The sequence below is a fragment of the Myripristis murdjan genome, chromosome 4 (genome assembly GCF_902150065.1).
Source record: "Myripristis murdjan chromosome 4, fMyrMur1.1, whole genome shotgun sequence".
Lineage (NCBI taxonomy): Eukaryota > Metazoa > Chordata > Actinopteri > Holocentriformes > Holocentridae > Myripristis > Myripristis murdjan.
In genome coordinates, this window is record NC_043983.1 from 8,248,679 (window position 1) to 8,260,469 (window position 11,791).

Sequence of the window (11,791 nt, forward strand, 5' to 3'; positions counted from 1 at the left end):
CAGTTTAATGTAGAAAACGAGTGCCACACTTCTCTGATTCGTTGTGTTAGAATGAAGGCAAGGAAAAAATAACATAACATAACCACACCTGTAGTATCATAACCACACCTGTAATAGTGTGATAACCAGTCCAGTTCATACTACAAGAGGAAGGGAAAGACATGATTCCCACATGAACTTTGATTTATGTTAGTTAAAGGGCTATTTTGGTAGTCAACAAGACACATAAGACACATAGCTGATGCATAAATTTGGGTGAGTTTTAAAAAAAAAAATTATTATAATCATTTTCTGGAGGTTTAAATTCCTGGGGTCAAATTGAATCCCATTTTATACCCAAGTTGAAATGTCAGTAAATTTGAATGTAACAGGAGGGTTAATTAATTTATTTAATGTAGAAATATGCAGCCACCTAGTGTTAAATCAAGAGAATAGAGGAATTCAAAAATACCAACTGGTGATATCTCATAAGCAACATATTTCCACAAGCAATTGTGAGGAGGAAACTTAAAATTCTGAGTTATTAAAATTGTGAGGAGAAAAAAGGTGCCAGTGGTACCCTGAAGGTAACTGCTGGGGTAGGGAAGATGGTCACTTATTCACTTCACACTTGACATTATTAGATTTCAAATCTGGTCTTCAGGCCTGAGAGAACTGCCAGTTTTCCATCCTACCAGCCAGGTCATTGCATTCACCGTGCATCCCCAGGAGAAAATAGTCTGATTAGATGGACAGATTGAAAAACCACTGGCAGAGTGAAAATGATTGCTCAAGGCTACCACCTACAGTCAAGCTCAAGCACACTGAACTGACAATTATTGCAGGACAGGAGTGAATCCCAGTTGGATCTACTTTCCAAAAATATGAAGAAAAGGAACATTTAATTTCCTTTACAAATTACTTGGAGTTGTAGTTTTTTATGTTGGCATAATCTGCTTTGTTCATGTTCATTGATGTGCTGAAACTCATATTTTGGAACTGCTTTTGCCACACTATAAGCGAATGGAGAGATAGAAATACAATAATCTTGATTAGCAGCTGATGGAGCATCTAATGAGGATATTTCACCACCATGTGGCCTAATACCATACCCATACCAATACCAATACCATAGCCCCCAGGGAACTATACGACCCAACACTCTAACAAAGTTCAATTTCGCTTTAAATTAATTGTGATTCCTTGTTATAATTATCATAAACAAATGAGATGATCACTGAGACAAGTAGCTTCTGTTTTAGGCTACACTCAGTGCTAGAGCTTCCCAAAATTAAAACCACCCTTCCCCTGAACCCCTATGTTTATCTGTATGTATATCTGAATGTTCCAGTATGATTATCTGTATTTTCCTGTGTTGAACAGGCTGTGAAAACAAATTTCCTGCGGGACAATATTTTCTAAATCTATCCACATTATATGGGCAATTGTATGCTTTCAACTTTGTGGAAAAACAGTTTGGGGAAGGGCCTTTTCTGTTGCAGCATGACTGAGCCCCAATGCACAAAGCAAGCTCCATAAATGGGTATGGGCGTGGCTGGCTCAGTTTGGCGTGGAAGAACTTGACTGGCCCGCACAGAGCCCAGACCTCAACCCCATCCAACACCTTTGGGATGAACTAGAATGGAGATTGCGAGCCAGGTCCTCTGGTCCAACATCAGTGTCTGACCTAAGAAATGCTCTTCTGGATGAATGGGCAAAAATTTCCACAGACACACTTCAAAATCTTGCAGAAAGCCTTCCCAGAGGAGTAGAAGCTGTTCTAGCTACAAAGGGGGACCAACTCCACATTGATGCCTATGGATTTACACTAGGATGTCATAAAAGCTGCTGTAGGTGTACTGTGTAGGTGGTCCACTACTTTTCTCCATATAGTGTAAGTAAATATAAGTGTAAGTGTAGTATAAGTGAATTATTTAGTAGTTTTAAACCACTGAATGAAAGTCTGATGCCACATATGGTGGAAAAAGCACTTGAAAAGGTAAACAGCATTAATCCAGCACTCGTCACAGTTATAAAACACTTAAACAGCTGCTGGCAGACAGATTTCGTAAGAGCAGCTACTCTGTGTTTATCACACTGTGCAGCAGATACATCTAAATGCGTTACTTTTCTTTTTGAATATACTCTCCTGGACTCACCTTCAGTTTTATATGGCATATAGCCTTGTTAAAACCCATGTAGTATAGTTGAAAGAACAGAGGCCATGACTTGAATCCCATGTCAGCGACCTGTCTGTTCAGTTTTAATGTACAGTTTAGTCAGATTCAGTGTTGCACTTCTAACAGCTATTTGGAGAGAAAAAGGGAATACATGAGCACATGCAGACATTCAAATAAGACCATAAGAACTGAGAGATGTTACCTTCTGTTTATACTTGCTCTATTTACTTAGCATGGGAGTTGGGGAAGTTGCATTTAGATAAAATAAATTTGTTAAGTCCTTTGAATGCTAAAGGCCTAACCGGTAACATACATAGTTTGTTGTCACTGAATAGTCCATAGGGCAAGCATAGATGTTATACAAGGATACAAGGATACAAGGAAGTTTATTGATCATTATAGAAGAGGTTGTATAATTAAATTAAAATGTGGTTCCCTCTTGACTGATTAATTGATTGTATAAAAAATAAAATTATTAAACATGGAGGAGTGCAGATGGTGCATTTAGTAGTCTCACAGCCTGAGGGAAGAAGCTGCTCTGTAGTCTGGTGGTACGGCAGCGAATACTTCTGTATCTTTTGCCTGACGGCAGCAGGGTGAACAGGCTGTGGCTGGGGTGGGTGTTGTCTTTTAGGATCTTTTGGCTCTGTGCAGGCACCTCACCTCCCAGATATCACTGAGGCTTGGTAGATGGGTGCTAATGATGTTTTGGGCAGTTTTAATCACTCGTTGCAGAGTCTTCCTGTCCTGGGCCGTGCACATCCCATGCCAGTTTGTGATGTTTCCAGTCAGGATGCTTTCAATCGCTCCTTTGTAGAAGTTGACAAGAACTTGGCGTGGGAATGTTGCTTTCTTAAGTTTCCTTAAGAAATACAGCCGTTTCTGAGCTTTTTTAACCAGGGCAGAGATATGTGAAGTCCATGACAGGTTCTCTGTTATGTTGATTCCCAGGAACTTGAAACTGCTCACTTTCTCCACCTCAGCTCCATTGATGTAGACAGGGTTGTGTGTCTTTGCCTCCTTTTTTCTAAAATCAACTATCAGCTCTTTGGTTTTGCTGACGTTGAGCAGTAAGTTGTTTTCTGTGCACCATTCTGCAAGATGGTTGATTTCCTCCCGATATGAAAACTCATCATTGTTGGAAATCCGGCCGATGATGGTGGTATCACCCGTGAACTTCACAATAGAGTTCTCTCAATGTCGGGGGTTGCAGTCGTGGGTGTACAGCGTGAACAGGAGGGGGCTGAGCACACAGCCCTGGGGGGCTCCGGTGTTGAGCACTAGAGTGGAGGAGGAGAGACTGCCAATCCGAACTGACTGGGGTCTGTTTGTGAGGAAGTCCAGTATCCAGTTGCAGAGAGTGGTACTGATGCCCAGAGTGTTCAGTTTTCCAATCAGCTTCATGGGGGAGATTGTGTTGAAAGCTGAGCTGAAATCAACAAACAGCATTCTGGTGTAGGTGTTGCTTTTCTCCAGGTGAGTGAAGACTGAGTGGAGAGCAGTGGAGATGGCATCCTCTGTGGATCTGTTGGTTCTGAATGCAAACTGCTGAGGGCCCAGCATATTATATTTAGAGTTAGATAGACATCAAAATTTTAGACTACATCTCAGCATTGGTGACATGTCCCACCTTGTTCCACATAAACATTCTCTTTGTCCCATATGTGGTTTGTTGGGATCTGGTCACCCTGCATGGTATTGGAATTGCTGGAATCAGTTCTTTGATTCATGTAGAAAGTGCCTAGGCTGTGATCAGACCAGACATGCAGACAAAAGCAGACAACTCAAGACACTGCTCTCCCACCTCTTATAGCATCTGGCCAGTCAGCGTTGTCAAAATGATGGAATCAACAGACAGAAAGAGTCGATTGGAAAGACGTCTCAAGTCCTAGAGTCACTGCATGGGGGTCGATTTGACTCTGTAGCTTGTCAGAGTCAAAGAACTCACTCTATCACAAATACATAGCAGCCCAGCCAGTAGCAACAGTGAGTTGGGTGTGCAGGAAATTCAGACAGTAATTATGATTTGGATTATGTTACTTACCACCAATTTGATGTGATAACTAGTTAATGTAATTGAATACATCATTAAATACATCTTTAAAATAACCTGTACAGGCTTGATTCCTGCACAACCTTCGGACAGATAAACCTGATGATTTCTGAAACTATACCACTTACAGAAAAGAAACCAATTTTTTACCTTTTCGGCCTCTTTGTTATTTTAGAAGCAACACAATCATTTGATGCATACATTTTTATTAATATTTTTTTAAAACATTTTTTCCACTTTATATGCAATAAAGCAAGCGTTGTGACTGATAACATTTGGATGTAATTTTTTTGTCATTGCTAACATGACTCAGTAGGGCTGAACAATATATTGTTACCATATTGTTATGTAGATATGAACATATCAGCGATATCAAATTTAGGGTTGATTGTTCTGTTATGATCAAAAAAATGCTTTGTGAAGTAACAGCTTTTTCTATGTCCATTTCTATGTCAGTTTGGTGTTATGATGCTATTTTCTGAAGAATGCTCAATTTTCACTGTTGCTACACTTAAAATTTCAGAAGAGTATGAACTCATAGTCATATTATATCGCTATTGAGACATTTTGCATAAATATCGAGGTATGAAATTTTGTCCATATCGTGCAGCCCTACTCAGTAGTCACATGAAGGCTGGGAAACAGCATCCTACAGAGAAGAAGGCAGCAATCAGAAGGGCCTGTTTCTGGATCGCGTGTTGATCAGTCCCAGCACAGAGAAGGCACTGGCTGCAGCCGTCATCAAACTGATGGCCCCAATGGCCCGCGTAGCCTGTGGACACAAACCAGGAGCAGAGCAGGTTCACAGCTGAAGATCAGTGTGCAGGAGCAGCAGAGTTCAGAACAACGCAAGCAAATACTGCAGTTTTCAGAAGATGCTTGTACATAAGAAATAACAAGTCCACAAAAATGTTTGAGAAATCAAAATGCACAGTGGGAGCCAGAAAAAAAAAAAAAAAGATTCTGTTTCTTGCTGCTGCATGCTGACCGGTCCAAATAACAGAAAGAGCTGGCTGTCTGTAAAATTTGAAGTTCAGAACCTAAAAAGTCCAGCAGAGTCCAGTTTTCTCTCACTGCTGTTTAGGAGATAGTTTTATCTTTCACTCTTAAGTTTCAATTCACCATCGCCTGTGGGAGGAGAAGTGACCATACCTGACACTAAAATTCAATTTGGGCAAATAGGATGAATCTGCAAAGTCTAAGTTCATGGGGATTGACACTCTTCTTTATTGCAGCCCATCTTTGTTATTTAGGTTGATAAGATGACTGCAGGTTACATAAAATTCTTGCCTAGTGTAGCTTTGCCATTGACTATTTTGAGTTCTGCAATTCCACAGCAAGACTACAAAACGCATCAAACATACTTTCAGCAGCCTCTCTAGCAAATGAATAGTCATTTAATGTCAAAATTTAAAGTCAGAATTTCAACTTGTTCGCTATTTATACATGGCAGAATACCCACATATTTAACAATGAATGCCAAAGGATTTATTACATTTTTCTTATAACTGCCTTTCTCCCTAACTACTCACACATTGGCTCAAGCTTTTGAAAGATGCCTGTTTGTGTAAAATCCCACGCTAACAACCTATTTCAACAGGAAACATATCAAACTAAGGTGACAAGAGGCCCTCAAAATGGCAACTAATTATCACTTTAAAAGTCTTATTCTGTTGTAAAAACAGCCCGGTGAATTTTGCATTCATCAGCCCCTGTGGTCTGTTAGTATCTGACCCTGGTGAGCCAGACAGGAGGTTGAGAGAGGGAAACATAGTAAGGAGTGAGAGACCTGCTCAGATACCCCCTCCCCGTAGCGCAGAAGGGTGACAAAGTGCTCGCAGTTACTCCCCAGCAGATCATAGGACACCTCCTGGCCAATGAGGACTTGAGCTCGCTGGATAATTTCGCAGACGGGCAGCGGTGTGTGGTTGTCGTCGTACTTGTTGTTGACGCGGTACGAATCGCCTCCCACCACCTCCTTCAGCAGCTGCATACGCACCACCGCCTTGCGGCTGAAGACTGACTTCACACTGGACATGGCAGCCGCCTGGCTCTCGTCTGGGGGGGGTGAAGGAAAGCCGGTTGTTGCAGATGAGAAGCACTGAAAGCACTCTTCATACTTTGTTGTTGAGAAGAACCAAAAGCGAATGCTCAAAGATGTTGGACTTCCACACTCAGTAGTCATAGATTTGCGTAGTATGCAGAGATGCAGGTATTAGAGGTAATTTCCCCATTTGGAAGTGACTGTAACCACAACATTACCCAACACTGAATCACAGGGGTCTCCTGGATAATTAAACGATAGTGTGGGTTTGGTTATGACCATCACCACTACATGTTGCAACTTAGTTTTCAAGAAATCACAGATACTATGGTGAAGACGCCAGCGACAGCCACAACGTGAATTCCAATATATTTGATATATATTAGAATTCATATTATATTGTATTCCATATCAGTTGCAATCAGGAACACAATACTGCACCATAGTTGTAGAAATCATTGAATAAGGTGTATATATACTGTAGCTTCACCAGTGAGGGCAACCAAATTTGAAGCTCACTGGCTTTGTGTTGAAACAGTGCATTTGGAATTCATAGTTGATTTATGTCCTAATGTTTTTAAGTACCCAGTCTTATATCTTTGACTTTTTTTTTTCAATTGACCTAATTTATTTCAACGCAGTTCTTATTTGTTTGAGTTTCCAGCCCATCCAAGGGAAGGAAATGACCAAACAGACCACTTAACACTGCAATTAGGGAAATGAATTGGATTTTTACTACTGGAAGCCTGGCCACCCAATATAACATCACCCATTTCCCATTTCTCTGCAGGTCCCAAACCCATTTTAGGCCCTAACCCATTCATTGAATAGAAACTGATCTACCGGACACTGACCAGCCAAGATGGGTCTATTATCCAAATATCAAAGCCCCAATTTGAAAAAGACAACAACTGATGCAAAATCTGTCACCGCTGATTACATATCACTGAGTTACTCATACGGACCAACAGGGGTTAGGTTGATGATGTAACCATCTCCCAGGTAGAGAGCCCAGTGCTGATAGGCTGGTCTGAAGATCTCGATGAGGTCACCAGGCTGGGGGTCACAAGGGGGGTCAAGAGGGTCTGGGTCATTAGAGGCCATCTATAAAGAGAGACAAGATGTTCCCAAATTAAAAACTATAGTTGGAACTACATGATATATATATATTTTTTAAAAAAGTAACTCCACACTAAATCAAATAAGGCAGAAAACTGCGCTTACCTCTGGGGGTTAAAACTTTCAGGCATGTGGCACGTCTAACCGACCACATGTAGTCAGTGATTGGGCAGCAGGTGTTTTTTTAACAGCAGTCAATGGCAAAATACCTGCAGCTACAGCCATGACTGGGTGTGGCCAGACATGCCTGAACGTTTCAGTCCCTAGAGGGCAGTGCAGCATAGGTTTTCTGCCAGTGTTGACATTCTCTTTAAATCTAGATAAGCTCGATGTCTCTGTTCATCTTGAAAACATGATCTCAGAGCTGGAATTAAAACTCCACAGACAATATAAGAAAAAGCAGGAGTTGCTTTTACTCCAGAAATGTCTGTTGAAATATCAAGGAGGGAAAAGTGCCGAAAAAGCCTTAAAATCTGTCATGCATTTCAACATTTTTTCTACTAAGCCCTTTGTAAACACCGCAGATATAAAGATTTCATGGACTGTTATTGCTTAAACTGAAGTAAAATCAAATCAAAATGTACTTAAACTAAATGCTATGAATTCATATCATTGTATCATTCCATTTTGGGGACATTGTATTACCTTGCATTTATTCTTGACAGCCTTACTCTAATCCCTAATCTTAATCATAACCAACTCATGCCTAATCTTAACCATTACCCTTATTCCAATTTATTTATTTATTTTTGCAGTGGCCAGGATTTTGTCCCTATGAGGCACATGTTCCTCACAAGTTGCTATGTTAACAGAAAAATGTCCCCACAATGCGGAGAATACCTGCTCACCCTCACATGCACACAAGCTGAGGTGTTTCCCTTGTAGGGGGGTCAGCAGGGTCAGACCTTTTGACCATTACACAGATGCACATTCTCTAATCCCAGCGACACACACCACTCACTGCAGGCCACAGCAACAACCTTTTGGTCTACTTACAGTAGAGCTTCCTTGTTGTTTATCCATCCCACATCATGCTTCCACAAATTCTAAAAAGAGAAAAAGAAGATGGGATGTTTTGTCAGTCGTCCATTTTTCCATGTTGTTGTTGTAGTCCATCATGTGGTGCTACAACACGATGCTCTGCTGACTCTCTCTCAAAAAGAAATTCAACTTTGTGCACCTTCACTTTGTGGCATGCCACTCTTTGAGTCGAGTCGCTAAATTTCCCAGACAGAGAGAGAATGCTGGATAGCATGGTACAATGTAAAGGGCACACATACAGACACACACATATACACACAGAGAATACACACCAGCTCACACACAGACAATACACGGCAGCTCACACGCAGACAATACACACATAGGCTCTTGTGCCACACACGCTGCCACAATAGCACCAACATAATGGGGAAACTGAGAGAAAAATAGTTTTAGCCGAGGTTGTTTCAAATGGAAATAATCCTAGACAAACTAAAAAGAATGGAGATGTTTATCACTGAAATTCAGTGAAATCTTCTTAATTCACAAACACAGGTATAATCCAAGGAATCACCCCTGATAATCTCATAGTGAAAACTTTATCAGGTTTCAAGGATTTCAATTAATAGCATAGCGGCCATAGCCTATGCAAGATTTGAATTACACCTGGACGAGATGAAATCTATATCCTCCTAGGAGAGCAAACGACTATATCCATCTCATCACTTATGCATGATGCTGAAGCCATGCTGAAAAGAGGGCACATATTATTTTACTGATGAATAAACTCTAACAGCATAGAAACAATGACAGGAAAGCATTACACCTTATTAAACCTTAACAACCCTGCAATAGATTTTAGAAGGATACAGTACAGCCACACCAAAACTTTTACATATAATGTCCTGTGGGAATATTATAGTGATAGCATATTGCAGTGCTGGATTTTTAAAAAGAAGATGTAAGTCCCTATTGTGCGATTATATATTTTTTATAGTGATTTTTGGTTAGGTTATAGGTGAGTTAGGATTAAATTAATCCATGTCAGAGGATTTAACAGAGCAACTGCACACAACAGCAATACTTACTCAAACACCAGCAGCTTTTTCTTCCTCACCATTTTAATTCTCCATCATAAATCCGCACATAATCACAGAAAAACACAGCAAGAAACGAAAATAGATATATTTTCTCCTGGTTCACAACTTGGCAAGCAAGTATCCCCGTATTTTTCTGTTGCAGTCCTTCAAACCAGAGGCTGGACGTCCCGGTCGAGGTGTTTCAGTGCCCGGTGCTTTGACAGATGACAGTCTCCCTGGGGCCACTATTACCCAGGCAACACAGAGAGAGAGGCGTTTCCTATCTGGTACAGTCCCATTCACAAGCAACCACACAGCTTTCTGAATAGGCACGAACACAGGCACGCACAGGCAATGCATATGGACTCAATTCATTCAAACACTATGAGATTTCAGATATGTCACATAGATGTCTGCATACTGAGTTCAAATACAACTACAGACCTACAGGAGGCAGAAAATCACTTTAATATTCACTGTAGATAGACAGATAGATCTAGACCTCACAGCACTTAGAGAAATTTGGATTTTTCAAAAAATAAAACACAACAAGTAACAAAATAAAGGATCAGTTCAAAGAATATAAGAAAAACCTTTGCATACCTTATAAGAGTAAAAAAAAAAAAAAAAAGTATACTAAAATATTTCTATAGAATATCTACAAACCTTTCACCTTTGAACCTTTGCATAGACTCTCTGTATAATGAATTATATCTGCAAAATATCCATAGAATAGAATATGCAACACACATAGAGTATATGAATACTCATAATGTATACATATATATTTTTAATAACTTTCCATGTGATTCCTGTTACTGGGTGGCAGAGACTGTCTGACTGTAGAATTTCCTTCCTATGTTTATTCTAGGATTGCTATAATCTTTTCCAGAGGTTTTGTGCAAGTTGTCCTCTTTTGTCTCAAAATGTTTTGCTCTTCAAGACACCAGTGAAGATGTCAGACTGATGACTCAGTTTGCTGATGCTGGACTTCACTGAAACATTAGTGTCAGTGCTGTCTGCCACTGATGCAGCCTAATGGAGATCCCCCCTCCTGACCCCAGCTGCATACAAACAGCCAGTTATACCTGCAATGAAATCTGATTTTCTGCTATTTAGTGATTATTTGGATCAAATTGGGTGGTCAATATTTTTTCCTTTCCTTTTCAGAGGCTTTTTTGTGCAGTTGGATTTTTCCATAATCCCACCTTTGTGTGCGAGAGGTTTTATTTTTATTTATAGCCAGCTCTATCACAGTAAACTATATCTGTCTTCAGTCAAAAAGGGGAACAGACACTTGGGGAACATGGACCACTGGGGCTGAGTGCATTCTTTGCTTATTGATTGGCTGCTGCCCGCCAACCTCTGCGTCACTTGGCCCCGCCCTTTGTCCTCACTGCAGTTGGAAGCGGCGTCAAACTTTACGCACGCAGCTAGAAACATACCGGAAGTTAGTCCAAGTACCTTCAAAATACATTACATCTGTGATGGTGTTTATAGCCTGATACTAAGACTAATATGATTGTGTATGAGTATGTGGTGGCAATTACATTTTGGAAAGGAGAATATCAGTTTTATCATAACTTACTACTGTATCGTCCTAACCTACAGCACATACAGCAACAAGGTGAAACAGTCAATAAAATAGACTCTATGAGGCAGTTGCTTATGATAATATATATGCCATGCACCTTACTGTGTAGTAAATTTATTTGAATTACGTTGATCAAATACTTTGTTAAAAATCTTTGAATAAATGATCAATATAAAAATGTTTTCAGTAACATTTAGGTGGCACTTAAGACTGGGAAATTTGGAAAAGGTTGGTAACTCATTGATAAAGATAAATTATCATGTCGTGTTACTATTTTCATTACCTCGAATGATATATGAAGGGTGTAAGAATAAGAGATACCTCACACTGGACACAATGGAGGAATCATGTTTTGTTAGAGGGAGGTACCAGAGTTTGATGAAGTAAAAATGCATTTATGGATGACTGAAAAAAAAAACAATAGGGTGATGGAACGGAGAATAACAGATTGAGCACATGCTCTGCAGTATTTTGTTTCATTTTTTTTTTTCCACTGTAGAATAGTTTATCTTACTTTTTGACACAAAAACACAGTTTCATGAAATTTGTCCATGACCCTCCCACCATCTACTTCACTGCATGTTTGGTCTCATACATATGATCACCTTTTTACACAGACTGCTTTCTTTCAATCTATTACTTTGTGTCTCAATACATTCAATAGATTCAATACATTCTCTTTTTGCTGCCTCAGTGATGATCTGTAGACCTCTAACCTCACTGGAATGACTAGAGTACTTACTCAAAAATGTAATTTAACCT

At 40.0% G+C, this 11,791-nt stretch overlaps 1 protein-coding gene across 1 annotated transcript; it reads right to left on the reverse strand.

Moving 5' to 3' along the window:
- Positions 1-4,497: 4,497 nt before the first annotated feature.
- On the reverse strand, positions 4,498-9,549 carry plaat1 (phospholipase A and acyltransferase 1). The gene is made up of 5 exons (XM_030049683.1): positions 9,445-9,549; positions 8,372-8,421; positions 7,222-7,360; positions 6,002-6,270; positions 4,498-4,984 (listed from the first exon to the last, which is right to left on the reverse strand). Exons 2-5 carry the CDS (start codon positions 8,396-8,398, stop codon positions 4,883-4,885), a joined length of 537 nt encoding a protein of 178 aa, XP_029905543.1. The 5' UTR covers positions 8,399-8,421; positions 9,445-9,549; the 3' UTR covers positions 4,498-4,882.
- Between the last annotated feature and the right edge of the window lie 2,242 nt (positions 9,550-11,791).

Coding starts and splice junctions, on each gene's coding strand:
- plaat1 (XM_030049683.1), bottom strand. CDS start 8,398: ATGGATAAACAACAAGGAAGCTCTACT. Junction 6,271..7,221: donor CATCAACCTAACCCCTGTTG/GTCCGTATGAGT, acceptor CACCCCCCCCAG/ACGAGAGCCAGGCGGCTGCC. Junction 4,985..6,001: donor GGGAGGGGGTATCTGAGCAG/GTCTCTCACTCC, acceptor TTGTGTCCACAG/GCTACGCGGGCCATTGGGGC.